General features: G+C 31.4%; 1 protein-coding gene across 4 annotated transcripts in view; it reads left to right on the forward strand.

Annotated features, from left to right (window-relative positions):
• Nucleotides 1-20986, forward strand: part of Col11a1 (collagen type XI alpha 1 chain) — a 215792-nt gene that overhangs the window by 150811 nt on the left and 43995 nt on the right. For all 4 annotated transcript variants that reach the window (XM_047566809.1, XM_047566801.1, XM_047566819.1 and 1 more), the window contains 5 exons: nucleotides 6510-6617; nucleotides 12310-12417; nucleotides 13310-13363; nucleotides 17560-17613; nucleotides 18162-18269. In XM_047566809.1, the coding sequence (XP_047422765.1) occupies nucleotides 6510-6617; nucleotides 12310-12417; nucleotides 13310-13363; nucleotides 17560-17613; nucleotides 18162-18269 (432 nt within the window). The remainder of the gene's footprint in view (nucleotides 1-6509; nucleotides 6618-12309; nucleotides 12418-13309; nucleotides 13364-17559; nucleotides 17614-18161; nucleotides 18270-20986) is intronic.

Raw genomic sequence — 20986 nt, forward strand, 5'->3', positions numbered from 1 at the left:
TGTTTATCGGTTTCATTTACTTTACAAATGCTCCTCAGAATATGAAATTCACACAGAAAATAACTGATAAAATATTTATATCAGTGTTTCCCTCTGTGTAAAGCATTAGAGAAACAGCCCCTGTTCTCACTGCTCCAAGAATGTAGAATGATGTTATTGCTTCTTGTTTCATTGCCATTGTGAGGTTTAGAGAAAGACACTAAAAATTTAGAGAGGAGTTGCAGAAGAGCTAAACCTAACAATAATCTAAAAAAAGAAACTAAGATATTTAAAGTTCTCCTTTTTTAAAAGTATGATCACTTCTTATTTGAAAATAAGAGAAAAAAATCCTCTTTCCCATAGTTGATGGTGTTATTAAAATTTGTATAACTCAATACATATTAAATTCTTGTCTTTGTGAAAGGTTTTTAAAAACATTTATATTTGAGGTTTACAATATGATGTTATGGGATATATTTAGATAGAGAAATTATTACTACAGTAAAGCAGATTAACTTTCTGTCATCTCACATAGTTACATTTTTATGACAAGAGCAGCTGAAATCTACTTAACCTAAATGCATAATACTGTGCACTTTTATTAACTTGAGTCCTCATGTTGGGCAGTAGAGTTCTACACATGTATATCTTACATATTTCCTTTTAGCTCCCATATGAAAGTGCCACATCATAAGAAATCTGCACTCCAGTATGCACTGGAACATTCATTCAAAATAGAAAAGACATGGAAATGGAACTTTCAAATTGCCATGTGTCCATTTATATTTAAATCACAAATTAGGAAAATGATATTTCTCTAGATTTTAGCCCTCCTTGAAAGTTCTTTCCAGTTTAACACTTTTAATATGTAAAATAGTCATCATTGCTACAGGGAGGCAAACACAAAAACAGTTTAATGCCTTGTGGAAAAAGCCCCCTCCATACTCTAACAATACCATATTACCTCCTGGATCTTAGTTATCTCTTCTATAAAATTTTACGTATATAATTATTTGAGATTATATATCTTTAAAATATATAGCTGCTCATGTTGTATTCATACTTTAGGACAAGAATTATTCAAAGAATTTTAGGTGTATCAGCACATTAAATATTACAGAAACCTGATGATAGACTATGTCCCTAATTTATTGGTTAGAAATGACTCCTAGAGAATTTGCTTAAAACCAGAAAGTTAGTGCTCTGGCTCTGGAACGGAAAAGATTGCACATTCAATACACTCACTTAGAGCCTGCTATGTGCCAGTACCTACTCCAAGTGATGGAATCACTGATTAAAAAAAAGCAGAAATTCCTACCTTTGTGGTTCTGATCATTGTGCATTTAACCTTTATTTAAATCTAAACATACATGTTAAATATAACTTTTCATTTATCAGACAATTTGTAAAACTTCTTATTTGTAACTATACAGCACTGCAAAAATTTTATCATTATATATGTCTACCCTTTACGAAAAATAATTCATTTACAGTGCAGGTTTCTCAAGGACTGGTACCTACTGTAATACATTTTGTATCCCCAGTAAGTGTCACTAGAGAGTGGGTTCTCAGTATGTTTTTTATTGAATGTGTAAATTGGACTCTTTTAATATTGGATTTAAACTTCAATTTATAAAAAGAGACAGAACTTCTCCAGTGGTTCAATTGAGATTAAAGGATTCATAAGGCTTATTCTTTTAAAGTTGGCTTGGGAATATTTAAGATTTGCAAATTTTCTATGTATCATTTTCTTAATCAGTAGGTACCATCAGAGAGTTTCACTTTTCATTTATTTATATATAAAATAAAATCACTGCAGAGCATGCTGTTATTACAAATACCTAGGCTTATATAATGTTTGAAATAACTAGTAGAAAAGGAAATTGCAATTGAACTGTAGGGCACAAATATACATTGAAAATGTCTCTTCTTGTTTTCATCATTGGTTTCAAAGTTTATAAGATGTGACAAGATCATGAACGATATTTTAGTTACAAAGAAGTAATATATTTTCGTTATTAATTTTAATGCAGGTTCCACAAAAAGATGGTAATCTGAAATTTAATCTTATGAATGCTTCAAGGGAGAAATTAAAATAGTTTTTTTTTGTAATAAAAAAGCAGCATAAAATATCTGCAAACTACACACACTTTCATATATTCAAATCAGCATTTCATCTGTACTTGTGACACATTAATACAATTATTTGAAATATCTTGATTAATTTTAAATATTAAACATACCTCATCATCAATTTAAAATTTAACATGCATTCTATTTTTAAGAACCGTACATTATTTCCATGTGATATATCAATAATAGTGCTTCAAGTTAAGGCAGCAAGTGTTTCTTTTAATTCTGGTACCACATCTTTTTAGGGGAAACACACAATCAATTGTTATTCTGCAATTTTTTAAAAAAATTTCTGTTGATTGTACAAGAGATTTTTTAAAAATATCCAAAATAGGTGAACTTTTATAAAAGTATAAATGCATATCACTAATTTAATTATGTCCTGTATTTTTTGCTATTATTTATATTATTTAATGTATATAGTAAATATTGTGTTCTTGGGTAATTTCAATGAAGAGAGAATGGAGATATTTTTAAGAGAAAATTCAGTGTCAAGTGCTATATTAATTCATTTAGAAAATAATTATAGCAAATCTGAAATGCTATATGTAAGAAATACTTAGAAGTATTTCTCATTCTTTTAATTCTTAGGAACATACTGTTTTTTGGTAAAAGAGTTTTGGACTTGTGACTAAAGAATGACTGGAGTTTTTTTGATAGTACAGGAAAATACCAAGATTTCTCAAATCAGGAGATAGTGTAACAAAATGTTTAGAGATAAAACTGGACATACTGTGTCAGAAACAGTGAGACATGTAATTATAGAAAAATACTTCTCACCTTAGAATTCTAAAATATAAAGTTAAAACAGTTCTAAGTGTTTGTGTATGAATGTTTTTATGGGAAGAGCAGGATGAGTATACTCTCAAAAAGGTGCATTTACCTAAATAATTTGATACTCCAGCATCAATAAAAGAAAAATATTTAACTTTTTCAGATCAGGGCTGCAATATGATGAATGAGCCCTGTGGTGTCTCAGGTAACCAGTTTGAATAGTTATCAAAGCTGAAAACAGTTCTGTGGAGGTCTTAAAAATGGAGAACCCTTTGGATAAAGGAAAGCACTTTCATCAAGTGAAAGCATTTATAACCAATTTGAACTTTAATGGAAGAAGTGACCTTAAATGGCTATATTTTTTCTACATATCAAAATTGAACATAATACACATGGACTATATGAATACAGAGAATCAGGGAAAAATTGTTCCCCATTTACAAAGTCCTCCATAGGAAAAATAATTTTCTAGGGAATCAGGGCATAAATAGGAATTATTTTTTATTGGTTCTTTTGAATTATACATGATGATAGGATTCATATTGACATAAATATAAAAGCATGGGATATAATTTGTTCTAATTCAGTCCCTAGTACTTCCTCTTTCACTTCCCTCATCCCTCCCTTGTTCCTTTCCCTCTACTGATCTTTCTGCTACTGACTTATAGTTTTTTTATTTTAACTAGTGTCTTGTGGGTGTACATGTTGATGAGATTCACTGCAGTATGTTAAAATACTTTACATATGAAAAGTGTTTTGCACAGTTATTGTTACATCTTAGGTTTGATAATTGGAAAACAGTAAGTTCTCTTTATGTGATCTTTCCCTTTCTAGTAATCCTTTTATCTTTCCAGTCTCACAGGTGTCCACCTCCACAGTCTGCGGTGATACCTTCCTTGGGTAGATTTTCCACAGTTGGAGTTTAGACAGAAATAAAAAGAGAATGATTTCATGCCTTGGTTTATCAGAATTGCATCTCTTTTTGTATAATCAATTACAAATAAAATATCTCAGCACTTACATGAGATGCTTATTTTATCTTTGACAAAAACAATGGGTGGTAATCCTTTCCTGAGGTTTACAAGTGGAATATTAAAATAAAAACTGTCATACCTTGTATATACATTGATCAGTTTTTCTGATAGTGAGGACTTATCTTAAGGTGTATTGACTGTAACTTGAACGAAACAGAATAACCCTCATTGCATTATACTTTGTATTTTGTTGATGTTTTCTATTACAAACAAAGGAGTATTTTTATTACTGAAACTTTTCTCTCATTTTATTAATTCAGGGAATATCTCTGTATCCCTCAGCTTCTCTTGATTCCACCCTATCCCTTCCCTGTTTTCTTCCCCTCTAATAATTAGAGGCACATCTTTGTGTTATTTTCACATTTAGGGGTGCTTCTTGACACCGAAACATTCCACGAACTCCACCATCATTATTTTTCTTCTGTACTGGCCTCTGCAATCACTCATCAGAACTGTACCTCTTGGCTAACAAACAGATAAATCACTTGTGACTGACTCATTCTTCAAAAAAATTATTTTATTTTATTAAATTAAAATAATGTAGATTGACATAAATGTAGATGTTTATTATTTGAAAAATATTAACTAAAGTTTTCCCTTGTGACTATGTTCTCATTTTTAGTATTTGGAATGTTTGATTGATAAATATGTACTGTTCACAAAATTCTTTAATTATTATACAATATGAAAAATATTTTCTATGTTTGTCTTAGTACATGTCCTTAGAGCTCAGAAATGTCATTTTTTATTTAAGTGAACATCACATTTCTCAATTTCTTTAACCATATTTTGGCAGTTTATCCAATTATTTCTGCATCCCCAGGTTTAAGATATGCCATAGTAATGATGGTGGTTCAATTAGTCACAAAACAATGACAGAAGTAAGAGAGAAAATAATATTTCTTGGGTTACTCTTATCTCCTATAAATCTGTATCCCTTTCATTTACCTTATTTAATTTTTAGCTTAATTTAGGCAACTGGCTAATTAAGAAGTACTCTATGTAGCTTGTGAATTTAGCCAGAAAATAATGTCAGGAAATTAAGAAGTAAATGTGTTTGCTGGCCTTTTGTAATCAATGAGGATGTTGGTGAAAGTGAGTCAGGGTGGGTGTTGAATTTAAAGACATCCCCAGTTAATGGTCATTGGGAATTATCGCTGTCCTCATAGAGAGCAACAGTGGGTGGTCCTATGGAGAAAGTACTGAACAGACTCCAGTGTCAGAGTTCCCACAACTAGCTACATGATTATGGGGGCCTATTATTGAGGGCTCAGTTTCCTCATCTTTAAAGCTCAGATGCTGCCACTGCACAATCAATTCCCTAGAATGTTTGAGAGAATAAAATGACAAAGTGAAAATAATTTGCAAATTTTAAAGCACTATGGAAATACAAATCATTTTCTTATTGTCATTTGTAACTAGTTACCTATATAATAAAATATAAATTAGAATAAATTAAATAATACAAATGTATATAATAGATATGGGAAGTATAGTATTAGCAAATAAGTGTTAAATAATATTTTGCAGGTTTTATAAATAATAGACTATGAATTTTGAAATGACATTGTATAAACATACTAATTATTAGATAAAGGTACTAATATTCCCTATTGGAACTATTGAGCTCATTTCCACATTTCATTCAGTTACAAAATAATATGATAAATCATAATTTAATCACCCATCTAGGAATCTCATCCAAAGGTAGCATACTATTTTATTTTATTAAATAAAACTGAAAATAGAATGTATATAATACTTAAGCTTTACATAACTTAGTAAATATGTTTTCATTTTTTATTCTTGAAATACTTAATATTTTCTTAAATTGTTGAAACAGATAATTAATATGAAGACTATAACCATAAGGTTGTTTTTTTAAAACTTTAAATATGAGAAAGTTTTTAAAACTAATTAGTTAAAAATATGTGGCATTTTTCTTTAAAGTCAATTTCACAAACCTAATTAGATGTGAATTACCTTTTAAGTGTTTATAATAAGACCCCAATGTTTTCTAGAGAACTGTGTGATAAATTTAAGAACTTCTTCTCCAGAAAAAAAAAATGTAAACTTTGGGATAGTGATTATCAAACTTTTCTATGTAAAAGTTGTCTTTGAACATCACTTAAGAAATTTTTTGAAGACAATTTTTAGATTTAGAATTATGATTTAGCAAATTTAAAGTGAAACTAAAATCACTTCAAGAAATAATAGTGTAAGGCATATATTCTGCCAATTCTTTAGAATATACATGAAGAAAAATTATGAGAGATTAGATTGGATAGATGTTTTATAGAGCATTGTACACAATTACAAACACAAATGAAAAAAGCTAGCATCCATAAAGCAGTAAACATATATAATTTTGAAGTAGTTGTTCATCTCTTCAACATTTATGCTTAATATTGGGACAAGAAGTTAGCCTCTTGAATAGTGGATGCAGCTGTTCATTTTTGAGATTTTAAAATTTTCTAGAACTTATTTTTATATTTTTTTACTGGACTATAAAATGCCATTGTTACTAAGTTACTTAAGCCAATATCATTTTTTTATTACTAACAAAATACTTCTTTTCCTATGTTCTAGGGCTCACCAGGAGAACGTGGTTCAGCAGGTACTGCTGGCCCAATTGGTTTGCCAGGGCGTCCGGGACCCCAAGGGCCCCCTGGTCCAGCTGGAGAGAAGGGTGCTCCTGTAAGTAATGTTGAAGAGAAAATGTATTAAAATGCTACCATGCACAAGTTATTACTTTTTATTGAAGAATATTAGCTCTTCATACCTCACTGCATTCTTCCTGTATATGTGCTTGGCATATCAAGACACCTCCTTTTATATTTATAATAGAGAAAATTTCAAATTCAATTAAATGAGGTGACATTTTCCCACACTATGAAACCCTAATATCTGTGAGGGAGCTGGATATTATTAAGTAAAAGTCTTCTCATTTTGCTCCTTTTTAAAAATAAAATTGAGAGTTTTGAATAAAACTAAACCTTGCTGCCTTTTATTAGAAAAATGTGAACTTTTCACACCTGTTACAGTACAATCTCAGTTTCAGTCATTTCCATAATCCATAAATGAATCCCATAGAAAGTGGCCATCCTCATGTAATTTGAGCTTTGATCTCAACTGAGTGAGGTGGGAAACCTCTGAACAATTATTTCAGAGTATATTTATCATTTTAAAATTTGATATTTTAGTGATGAAGGACTTAGTAATTAACTTTATTTTTTGTTGTTGTTGTTGTTCAAGATTTCTCCTTTACTTTTTTTTTCTGCCTTTGATTTAATCATATCTTTTTGAAAGAGCATTCTCATTCTCCAAGATTAAAACAAACTAATTCAGTAAATGTAGATGAAGGGTGCCACCTACGATCCCCCAAAATGTAAGTTTAGTGCATTTGTATATCTGTAAATCTTGCCATACACAATTCAATTTATGCTTATAGCTAATCCTCAGCTCTCACAAATGTATCGTGTTCATTGTCCACGTATTTTCTCTCCTTAGTCTGTGGTATCATTCAGAGTTTCTGATTTGGTGCTGCTATAAGAGAATATCACAGACTGGGGAGTTCATAATGAACAGAATTTGGATAGCTTCACAGTTTTATGACTGGGAAGGTCAAGGTCAAGGAGCCACACCTTAGGAGAGCATTCATGCTACATAATCACACAGCAAAGAGAGGTTGACAGAGTTCCCTTTTATAGCAAACCTAATCCTATGATAATGAATCCTCTCCTATGACAACATTAATTCCTTCACTCACCCTCATGTTCTGATCACCTCTTGTTGGACCCCCACCTTTCAACATGGTGACTCACATGCTTTTTGGGCAAGCATTTGAACCGTAGCAGTTTCCAAGTAGAGTCTTTTCCTTCCCTCTTTCTTTTTTTTCTTCCTTTCTTCCTTTTTTATTTTGATCCCTGTAATCCATTGCCTTTTAGAAACATAGTAATAAAAAACAGAAACAGAAACAATTAATGGGGCTGGGGAGATGGCTCAGCTGGTAGAGTGCTTGCCTCACAAGCACAAGGCCCTGAGTTCGATCCCCAGTACTGAAAAAAAAAAAAAAAAAAAAAAACAGAAACAATTAATGACACCTGTGGTTAGAATTATGGGTGGCAGAAAAAACATTTCTAATATGCTGAAAATGGTGATAAAACTTCTTCTATCTTACTACATCAATAGAAATATTTTGATAGGAAAACTGATTCTTAAACCTACAACTGCATTGGGGAGGTTTTTACGTGCAAGAACACAGGAAACTATTAATTATTTGTCTTTGGGGAATCTAGCTGTAGGAATAGGGGGAAGCTAAATTTAAAACACAGTGAGGTTGCTGCATTAACCATAAATGAATTAGATCATAGGAGTTAGAGATTTTGGAAAAATATGCTCCAGATGCTTATCACAGTATCAAGCTTATGTATGTGAAATTGCAGAGAAAAGCATAAGGGCCAGGATTGTAAATCTATGGGTCATTTAGAATAAGAACAATATTTAGAACCGTACTATTAGATTTCTGTTTGAGGCAATGTTGAGAGAGAATCACAAAGAATTCACTCTATGGAGAATCATAGTGAATGTGAGTTGTGAAGGGATTCAGTAAGAGACATAGTAAAACAGCCATGAGGGATAAGGAAAAAATATATGTACTTGTATATATATCTCCAGAGGCATGTTGTCAAAGAGGCCAAAAGAGAAGAGTTTCCTTTTGTTCAATACTTTAAAGGATAAAGAATACTGAAAATAAATAAAGCAAACAGAGGTTCTGGGATTTGACCCATTGGACATTATAACCTTAGAGTAAATACAGTGGGATTCAAGGAGAAAGTGGATGCAAGGCTTGGAGTCTGTGTATGTGGATCACCTCAAGAAAGCCATGGAACAATAAAAAGGGTGATCAACAGGTAGAAGTACTAGTAGGATTGAATGCATTGCCTTTTCTTGTTATTATGCTGTACATACATCTACCCACTTCTCCAGTAATAAGAAGAGTCAATTAAAAATGAGGACATTAAAGAAGTCAGAGTAGAAAAAGACTATCAGCCTGAAGCTGACCAGAACTGGGGTGTGCATTCATCTCTATCATTTTATTTAGTTCATGATTTCTGACTAAGTTACTTAACATCAAAACCTTCTGTCACAGGAAAGCAGGGAGCTGAAACTCCAAATCTTGGTTCGTGTGTTCCAACGAAAAAAATTTTAAAGTTAGACACAAAAATCATTTGAGAGAACTTTATTATAAGTGAAAGTGAGGTGAAAGTGAAGTAAAAGCAAAGTGAGGCTTAACGCAGAGAACAATCTCAGAGAGAGTGGGCCAACTCTAAGCAGAGAATGATAAAGGAGACAACTCTGTCTCCAGGTTTATTACCCTTTGATGTTACCAGGAGAACTGGGGATCACTTTCTGTACTCTTTACCAATCAGTTTTTCAACTCCTCCTTCACATCAGGTGGTGAAGTTTTTGATCTTAGCTGGTCCTCTCCAGAACTGTCATGGTGGCCATCCCATTTGTTATTTTGCAAGTCAGTCCCACATTAATGTGGGCAATGGAGTCAATAGTTGGTCAGAAGTTACCTTAGATTATGTAGAGGGAAATGAGAGGGCAGGGGTATGAAAGATGGTGGAATGAGACAGACATCATTACCCTATGTACATGTGTATGATTATATGAATGATATGAATCTACATCGTGCACAGCCATAGAAATGAAAAGTTGTACCCCATTTGTGTACAATGAATAAAAATGCAGTCTGTAAAAATAAAAAATAAAAATAAAATAAAATTTAAAAAAAATTTTTTTAAAGTTACCTTAGTGTTCCCAAGGAAGGAAATTTCCTTTCCAGACTATGGGAGACACTTAGAGTCATAATTCCTAGCTTCAGATCAACATCAATGAACTCTCCAGTTAGTCCCATTAATCCTTACCTTTTCATGTATTTTCCCATTAGGTCCTTTGCTTCTGTTTATTTTTTACAAATGAACTACCACCCTTTGCTTTCTTCTCTACTAAGTAATTTAAAGCAAACCCTAAATAATTCAAAAAATGCTTGTGACCTTGCCTGCATTTCACTGCTCATTACTAGCTACTACCTAACACTGTTTCCTCATTTCTGAAAAGAAGATAATCACAGTATTTTGTGAGGATTAGGTGAAATTATCCTTTTAAAGCATTTTGCAGAATTTGATATGTTCTTAGTAAAAAATCATTATTTTTTACACCGGAACTTTTATAAAGAAGAATGGAATAATAATCTAAAAATAAATACATAAATTAACATTTGAGTAAGTAGAGATGGATTCTGTGAATTTTGATTTAAGTCGAGGGTGTGAGATTAGGTTAAATATAAGACTAAGCCAATCATAGGGCATAAGGAAATATAATTTACTATCATTTTTAAGGTAAGATTTAGTATTTAATATAAACGGAGGGGTATAAGTAGTTAAGTAAAAAGTGACTGCTTAAGGAGAAATGGATGTTTCCAGTAGTTGTGTAGGTGGGAGTCTAAGAGATGCATAAAGAGGAGGAATGATGTCATTGTGAGGAATTGTGAGTGGTAAATCTAAATTTAGAGCGCGATGGATTGCTGAAGGATTTTTCTCGCCTTCACACAGACCAGGAACAGAAGAAATAGATGGCAAGTGACTCTGGGTTGGAAATTATATATTCTATAATGAAAGCAGATGAGGATAAATCCATCTTAATTTGCAGTCCCCCTTATACAATTGACTTTTGAGTCAAAGTTAGCAGGGGAATCCAAATTAAAAGAAATATCAAACTTGGCTTTTGAGTTTGATGTAGTGAAGTTCAGTAAGAATGACATAGCATTTTTTTATTATTATTTTTATTTAACTTTTAATTTTTTACAGACTGCATTTTGATTCAGTGCACACAAATGGGTACATAATTTCGTTTCTATTGTTATGAGTATAGATAGGTTTGAAATATAATATCAAACTGAGGGATTTTTTTTTAAAAAAAAAGGTCTTCAGAGTGATATCAGGGGTATGTTCTATAATAATTTTGTCATACTTTTTAAAAACAAGAACATATAAAAAAACAGTACCAACAAGTTACGTTTGGCTTATAATTACTGTATTTTAGGTGTCACTAATTAACTAACCAGGTATGGTTGTATCAGAAGTAGAAGCCATGGTAGACCACACTAAGCTGGGTCTTTCTCTTAGGAAAAGCAAACTAGATTGACCTAAGAATTTATGTAAATGATCTGATTGGTTCTCTGGTTACAGTGTGGAGAATGAATTGAAAGGAAATGAAAATGAATGTAGGGAAAAGCAGTGAGTTATTTCAGTAATTCAGACTAAGGACACTTGTACTTTAAAAGAGTAAGTGATAGAGATAGAGTGGAGAATAGATAACTACGAGGGCTGGCCTCAGCTCAGTGGTAGAGCGTTTGCCTAGCTATATGCATGGTCTCAAGTTTGAGCCCTAGCTCAGGGGTGGGGCTAACCAGGAGACAAAGCAGATAAAAGTAAATGAGTATAAAGGGTAGGAGATGGATGGTGGGGAAAGTTTGGAGAGGTGGCTGATGTGAAGCCTGGACCTAATGACTTATAGATGGCCAGTTGGTATAAAAAAAGAAACGAGAATCACTGAATGCAATTGAGAATACTGTCTTATGCAAAACCAATGAAAGTTTGACTTTTATAAAGTAAAATATTTTAAACTCTGAAAGAATGTTTTATGGAAAGCAGAGATGATTTTCATTATCAAGTCTCTAGTTGTTTCTTTTTTAATTACACAATGTAGGTAAATGGAAAAACAGGAAAAGAATGCCATTGTCAGAAACAAACAAAAAAAAAGTAGGAAAAGCTAATACTCTTGCCATTTTGAATTGGGAAAAGCAACAATGAATTAAAATACCAAAATCTAGAAAAATCCATGACAGATTTGTTTAAATAGGAAAGAGTTGCATCTGAAGTCTATTGTATAGTTGGACATATAAGGAAGTGGATTTTATGATTTTTAAGCTTATTATCTTCTGTAAAGCTACTTCAGTGGGACTAAAGAGGAGGAGTTGAGGTTCAGCAAGTTTTTACAAACATCAGGCATCGGATCTGACTTGCTGGTACTTGCTTATGTGACTGAAAGAAAAAATCTCAGTTGAAACCTAATTACTTCTATGGACCATGGCCTGAGATTCATAAATAATTTAAAATGATAAATCATAAAACAACATAGAGATCTTTTGTGTTATCATTTATTGCTTGAAAATTTTTTTCCTTAGAAACATTAAACAATTTCCTTATCAAATATAGGAACTAGATTATATCTAGATTTTATATATATTAAAAATCGTAGCAAACAGCTAGTTGTTAGGTTTCTTACAGCAAATTAATGATCTGTTCGATTTTCAATACAGGGAGAAAAAGGTCCTCAAGGCCCTGCGGGGAGAGATGGAGTGCAGGGCCCTGTGGGTCTCCCAGGACCCGCTGGTCCGGCTGGCTCCCCTGGAGAAGATGGAGACAAGGTCAGTGTCCAGTATTGATGTTTGTACAACTTGTGAGAAAGTTTAATTTTTTTCTCAAATGTTTTATAATTAAAGATTAGATAACAGGTGGAAGGTAACTTTTTTCAAACTTTACCACCCTTCCATTTGTTCGAAAGTTTTATTTTAGAGGTTGAGACCTAGTATATCTTCTATAGAATAATAGGAAAATAAAATAAGAGAAAAGTGGCAGTAAGAAAAAAATAGATGTCAGCTACTGTTTATTTATGTCAGCTACTGTTTATTTTTTTTAAATATGTTTCTGAAATGAATGTAAAATAACAGTAATTTCCTTCATATGTTTAGCACTTATATCTTGGATATTACACCATAAGACAAGAATGAGCTATGTACTTAATTGACAATTTTATGCTCTTTTGCTAATATATAAGTAAAGACTTTAAGCCTTCTATTCCAAATGTAAAGTTGTGTTTGAATTTAATGTATTTTCTAGTATTTTTCTAAAATGCTAGAAAATTTGTGAGACAGCATTCTGATAATATGCATTATCAGAAACTACTTGGAAAACTAGGAGAAAAGCACTTTTGATTAATGTGTGGTTATATGTGTATACACCATTGTACTTTCATCATCATTTTAGAGTAGGTATATTTGAGACAAAATCAATTTTTTAAATTGTAAATCCAGTTGCAATATTTCTCAATGTTAAGCTCACTTTTTATCTATATATTAGTCAATACTACAAAGCTACAAACAGAGAGATAGCCCAAGATTTTACATTTTAAACAGTGATATTAAATGCTAACATGGAATTGTATTAAAGATAAAATGTAATAATTCAGTGGTAATGATAACAATGCAATGGCAAGTATGATGTTACAAATAAACTCTCACTTAACTCTTTCAAATACAGGGTGAAATTGGTGAACCAGGACAAAAAGGCAGCAAAGGGGACAAAGGAGAAAACGTGAGTTTCTGACTGCTTACAGAGGGAGTATCATTCATTTAACAGCTTTTACCGTTTATCATGGATAGTTTCCCATAGTTCTATTAACTAGTCAAGTGTGATAATGTTAATACTTTATTACTTTTGTGATTATAGCAGTCTATACTACTATACAATTCTGTGAGGTCTTCTGTTTATGTGATTAAGTACAGTATGATATTTGTAGGTTGTTTTTTAACTCCACTCTAGCAATGAAAGATGCTATAATGAGATAGCCTCCTTTTCCGTATGATTATGAGAAATACTACGCATACATATGCCAAATTAAATACCATTACTGTGATCTTTACCTGTATATAAATTGATAAATCTATTTCGATATATTATAAATGCTTATTTTGGAATATTTTTCTCAACAAATCATAAAGCTGGTAAAATAATTTCTGTTTTTTTTTTATCCAAATGGTGTGTTCATTCTTTCCTCTAGGGCCTTCTCTTCACTGTTTACCAGTTTATACTATGTTCAAATTATATATTTTAAATTTTTTCCTTCTTAGATTAAATAAGTTAGGTGATAATATCTCATGTATTTTACCTCTGCACTTACTCATTAATTTATACTCTTTAAAGAACACCTGCAGATATTTAGGTCTTATTTTTCTTTTCTTCTTTTTAAGTGTTCCATATGTATTCTGCAATAAAATGCAAGTTGGGGAAGGGGAAGTACAGAGTAATGTTCTCCATTTGTTTATTTTTTCAATATAGTTTACTTAACATTCTGAGAAATTGTATTCCAGTTGGCCACATGATTCTGTCCTGTGACCCACTTATCATTCTGATTGCATACCTTAATACATAACTTTGAAAAAAAGTTTTTTTTTTTCTTTTTAGAATCGATTCTTAAACTGAATAGTCACCAAAATCCAATGAGATGAATGGTTCTAACTAAAAACAAAAATCTAGTATCAAACAGAAACAGCTTTCAGATAATGCAGTATTTAACCCATCATGATCCCTTCATGTATTTTCTATATCAAGGAGAGCACAACTTTGGCCAGTGAGTGGCAACTCTGATATTCTGGATCTATGCTGTATAAGTATCACAAGATATTGTGTATAGAAAACTATCTGCATAAGTGTGCTGCAGTTGGTATTAGATATAAATTCTATTTTAGTAAATTATCTTTTCTTAGGTTTTATTTAGATTTCTTAAAGATAAGTAAATACTATTTGTCTAATTAGAATACCTTATGTGATTTCCAGAAGCCATGTTTAAAAAAGATTTTATTTCTTCCTTAAAAACCATAATTAAATATAACTAGATGACTATAATTTAAGCCAGCAGTTCTGAAATATTTTTGTCTCAGGACTCTTGTATATTCAAAACACTTTGTAAGGATGCCAAAAAGTTTGCTCCATGTGGATTATTATTCTGTGAATTATACTGAGAAATTTTAAATACTTATAAATTGATTCATTAAAAGTAAAATAATAATTCCAAGGAAATTTTAATGAAATATAGCTATATTTCCCCCAAAAAAATATATAGTACAAAGAATAGTGATGCCTTATATTTTTTGTGGCTAGGTTAGTAGACAAATGTGCAAATGTGCAAATGTGCATTTGTTTTGTTCTACCTTGCATTTCAAATAACTCTTTTTCTCATACATAATTTTATATCATACTACAATGATCACTTGAAAATTGTTGGTTGACTAGGTAAGGTCTTCAAGGTATTAACACATTACTTTATACAGTATCAATAATATAATAAAATGATTTCAGATTGGGCAGCAGTGAGGCCCAAAATGGCAGATACAAGATTTCAAAATTCTAATTTTGCTTGAAAGTTTAAATATTATCATCGATGTACTTATAAATGCTGTCATTTTTTTAAATTCACAAACTTCCTTTATTTTTAATCACATCTCTTCCAAATTCTGAAGTCCAAATAATTACAGTCTTAAAAGATACCCACAGACTGAAGGTGAAAGGATGGGAAAAACATACCATGCACATGGATTCAGCAAAAAAGCAGGGGTATCCATCCTCATATCAGATAAAAAGTGGACTTCAAGCCAAGTTAGTTAGTCAGAAGGATAAAGAAGGATATTTCATACTGCTTAAGGGAGCATAAATCAGCAAGACATAACAATCATAAATATTTATGCCCCAAACAATGGCTCATCCATGTACGTCAAACAAATCCTTCTCAATTCCAGGAATCAGGTAGACCAAAACACAATAATACTAGGTGACTTTAACACACCTCTCTCACCACTGGACAGATCTGCCAAACAAAAATTGAACAAAGAAACCATAGATCTCAATAACGCAATTGATAATTTAGACTCAACAGACATATATAGAATATTCCATCCATCAATGAGCGAATACACTTTCTTCTTAGCAGCACATGGACCCTTCTCTAAAATAGATCATATATTATGCCACAAAGCTACTCTTAGCAAATACAAAAAGATAGAGATACTACCTTGTATTCTATCAGATCATAATGGAATGAAATTAGAAATAAATGACAAAAAATACCAGAAACTATTCCAACACCTGGAGAATAAATAATACACTATTGAATGATGAACGGATAACAGAAGACATCAGGAGGGAAATAAAAAAATTCTTAAAGGTAAACGAGAACAAAGATACAACATATCAAAATCTCTGGGACACTGTAAAAGCAGTACTAAGAGGAAAATTCATTTCATGGAGCGCATTCAATAAAAGAAGAAAAAGATCAACAAATAAATGACCTAACACTACATCTCAAAGCCCTAGAAAAAGAAGAACAGATCAACAACAAAAGTAAAAGTAGACAGGTAATAGTAAAATCAGAGCTGAAATCAATGAAATTGAAACAAAAGAAACAATCAAAAAAATTGACAAAATAAATAATTACAGTCTTACTATCTGTCTTGTCTTTCAAGAAAAAATAGTAGTTCATGTAAAAAATGCTGGCTAAGCATACAAATCAGACTACAGTACAAGTGCCTTTTTAAAAAAACTTTTTATTTGTAAATAGACACTTTCTTTCATTTATTTATTTTTACATGATGCTGAGGATTGAACCCAGTGCCTCACACTTGCTAGGCAAGCTCTCTTACCACTGAGCTACAACCCCAGTCCCCTAAGTGCCTTTTCGAAAGAGGTGTTGTACTTCAATATAAAACAAAAGAACCTAATTTTTTTTCAGTTTTGTCCTATGAATATCAAAAGACATGTGCACAAGTCAATATTTAATAAAATTAAAGACATTTCATGCTTGATCAAGAACATAAACAGCATTTTATGATGACTGAGAGTTCATGACTATGAAAATAAAGTTATTGCTATTATAATTTGTGGCTATTGACATGATGATTGTTAGTCACCAGCAATTTTACCATCATTAGTGCATCATTAGTGGAAATGCCTAGATGTTATAAAAGATAACATCTTGGTTTTTATGTGGAGAATTTTGAACTGGAAGAAAACACAAATGTTCTCAAATACCCTCAATGGTTTGTGGACATTTTTGAAATCTTTGCTGTAAGTAATCATCCCCAAAAGTGGGAACCATGGTTGAGAACAATAAAACTCAATGACTTGATTACTTTAGTACCTTTTATAGAGCCTGACTAGTTTTAATATGAGAAAATGGAGCAGCAAGGAAGTATCTATGCAAGTAAGACTCATAATGCCTTTGAAATCTATTGCTCAAAATAAGGAGTTCAATATACTTGATATATAATACCAAGTTTTCATGTGTGTACATGTAAAAGTTTGAAATTTTCATGTATCATTACATCTTATCTATATAGAATCTTCAGAATTCTCATGTTCATTTAGAAGACAATAGACAAATTTCATGTGCTATTCCTGACCCATACACATTTCACTAAAGAAATCTGGTATTGTGAAAATTTTTAAATGTTCATCTTCAACTTGATTTATATTAGCATACAAATCACATATAGATGAGAATGCTTTCAATAAATGTCAATTTAAAATTGGTTCCAAATATGAACATATGGATCTCCAAGGAGTAAAATAAGCGACACTATAACTGTCAATAATTATACAAGTGAAAGTCTTGAGTAATGTTGCTGTTTGTCCAAAAGATGTAGAGAGATTTAATAGACCTTGATCAGTCAAAGGTTTTACTTTATATAGTATTTTCTGGCTTTAGTTTTAAATTTACTGGCCTTTATCTCTCTCAGGGTCCTCCTGGTCCTCCAGGTCTTCAAGGACCAGTTGGTGCCCCAGGAATTGCTGTAAGTATTCAATTTTGTTCAGCGAATCTAAATTCTTACATCTCCTTGATTAAATTTATGAAATTTGTCACATAACCCACTGATTTTTGTGTGGTAATGTTTTATTTGTATGCTTGACACTGACTCACAGTTAATTTTTGTGTGGTAATAAGTTCTATTTGTACATTTGATATTGAGTCATGTTTAAATTATATAGCATAGTTAACTAAGCTGATCCTTAGAAACAAGAAAACGTGACTCCCTTTCAAATTAGACCATAACTAGTTGAAAATAACTTAACGTGTAATACATTTTGGAAATATTTTCCCTATTAAAAGCTTTTATTTCATTTGTATACATGATCAATTCACAATCAGCAGCACGGTAGAAACTCAAATAGTTAGCAAAATGAACAATGACATATTTGCAGCAAATAGTGGGAATTCAGTCTACTTTTTACTTGGTTATTCTCAAACACATCAACTTTGAACTAATTGGAATGGACACATTTTATAATTCGTATCATAATGGTTTTCTAATTCATGATCATTTCTCTTGCTGCTCTCTAGGGAGGTGATGGAGAACCAGGTCCCAGAGGACAGCAGGGAATGTTTGGACAGAAAGGTGATGAGGGTGCAAGAGGTTTCCCTGGACCTCCTGGTCCCATAGGTCTTCAGGTAAGTGATTTTCTGACTGTTTACTCCATCATTTCCACCTGGTTCTTATGTTAGGTTCACCTAGTAGAAGCAAGACAAGCATCTTTCCTTTTTTTCTATGTAAGAACAATATTTATCTATTTTACTCCTGTGTATATCTGAACCTCAGTTGCTTTTTATCAATTATTATTAATTTTTCTGAAGATGACTGGTTTCTGTTTATAAAGCATGGTTAGCCCTTAGGCTGATTACCTTAGGTATTATAACCTCCTTTCTTCATTCCTATATTCTTTAAAATATGAACTATAAATGTATAGGTCTGATAATTAAAGGTAAGATATTAGAATGGTTATTTCCTGGGTCTCATAGCAGAATGTTAATAAGTAAGATGACTGCAAACATTTAAAAACCTTAAAAGGAAGCACACTGCCAACAAACAGCAAGATAAACAATAATAGGTAAAATAGATTAACAGTAGCCAATTAAAATTGCTTAATCTTTTAAAATTATAATTTGTGTTTTATGAAGCATATTCAGAGAAGAAAATATTAAATTGTAAAACACCATAGGGGAGAAATTTTTATTTGTGTAGTACAATTCTTAAAACTGAACTCATGGCCATCTCTATTCTGAGTATGGTTTACTTTCCACCTAATGTTCTCTGATCCCCAGAAACTTTGCAAATACCTGGTCTTCTTCCCCTTACTTATTCTACACTTATGATTCTGTACATACCTAGTGATTCCTTGAAAGTTTGTAAAGTTGTTTTAAATAGAATTTATGTAACGAGAATATTACTTGTGCCACATTAGCAATGATAGAAATGGTAAATTAAGTCATCTGGTTCACCATACCTAAGAATTTGTGAAGTTGTAGAAAAGTATATGCAAGTGAAATTTATATATATTTAATCATCTTTATTTTCATAAATAAGATCATAAAAGTTTTAGATTTTGGTATTAAATAGCTTGTTATATACATAATTACCCAAATTACACCCTAATTGTCATATAATAAATTATAATGTAATTATTATTGTTAAAATAGTTTTTCTTACTAGTGAACATGATATTCTAATTTTTTGCTTCATTTTAATGACAAAAATGTTTTATGCTTGTAAAGTACAAAACTTTATTTTCACATTTGTTATGTTTGACTCTATTATAGTTGTAAATAAGTGGTCATGAGTACTAATTACAAGTTTGTATGAGTACACATATTTGAAAACAAAAAGACATTAAAACAAGATCACCAGTGGATTTGTTACTATTTAGTTTCTGTTTTTGTCATGTATGTGATTACTCTTAATTCTGTAAGGTTGTAGTTTAGGAACTTAGATCTCATAGTTAAAAAAAGATACCTTGTAACTTATATTTATAAACTTGCTAATAAAAATTATCACTCTTCACAAAGTAAGAAAAGTGTTCCTTGAGGAGGATGACTCAAGAAATCAATTTATTAAAAAAATTTTGTATATTTTTCCATAATTACAGTTTAAATCAGGAATTAAAAAGGTGCTAATGTAATTAATATGTTCCCAATTAACATCTGCATCCTTTAATTGAGTCTTCATAGTAGAATAGATATGAGCAATCACAATAGACATAATAATAATCTAATATTTGAATTAAAAGACACAATTCGATATTTACAATTTGTCTGCATATAAAGTGTGTGTGTGTGTGAAAGAGAGAGTTCTTGACCTAAATTTATTTTTGGTGCATTACTGAAGTGGCAGATGATTTTAAATTCACAAATCCTACAACAGGATCTCTGTGTGCATAAATCACTCCATAGGAAAAAGTTAGGACATACAAAAACTGATTAACACTGGAATACCATTGAGCACACTTAGTTACTTGCAGAAAGAGAATTTTACTTATTATGTGTCTATTAATTTCAACAATAAAATAATAATCAACTAAATTATAATCCAAGTTAATTTAAATTAAGGTTTGTAGTTTCCTGTTGAACTAATCATATGCCTAAAGAAGAGATGACAATGTAAAATGTGCTTGCAAGAGACAAAAAAAATATTAACATATTTATGTAGCATTCAATGTGGGGATTTTCAATCAAATGCACTCTATATTAAATTGATGTAGAAACTTGGACAAAGGGAAGATGCTTTAATTTTTGTGATTTTTTAAGAACTTGACATTTATGTTGTAATGCATTCTACTTGAGAAAATTAACTTAAATTGAATACTTATTTCATATGTGTCAAACTCTACTTGCATGTTTAAGTATTTAAATTCTTGTACTGCTTAAATGAGATAGAATTTCTGAGGTCGAAGACCTTTGAATCTAATATCTTAGTAATCTGTTCCTGGCAATTCTGGATAGAGTGCAATGTAGGAAACAATACTTAGTTACTTCTTCCTAAACATCTTCATTATAATTCTAGACACTGCCTTGAGAGCATGGTAACAGTTTAGGAAACACATATAGCAGTCTTTTTTCTTAGATAACTTACTGACATTTGAGGGAAAACTAATTAAATCAGTGTATATATGATTGTCCAAGTCAGTAATTAAGTTTTCCACAAAAAATGAATATATACCACATTATAAAAGTTTACAGATATATTCAGTGAAGTACTCTTTCCTGCAGGTTATGTGGAATTAGTAGGTCATAAAAAGAGTTTCAGGGGTTATTACCTGCATTTAATAAGATTTCATCTCACCCCAATAAGAATGTCTGTTATCAAGAATACAAGTAACAACAGGTGTTGGCAA

Source organism: Sciurus carolinensis, chromosome 1 (genome assembly GCF_902686445.1).
Source record: "Sciurus carolinensis chromosome 1, mSciCar1.2, whole genome shotgun sequence".
NCBI lineage: Eukaryota > Metazoa > Chordata > Mammalia > Rodentia > Sciuridae > Sciurus > Sciurus carolinensis.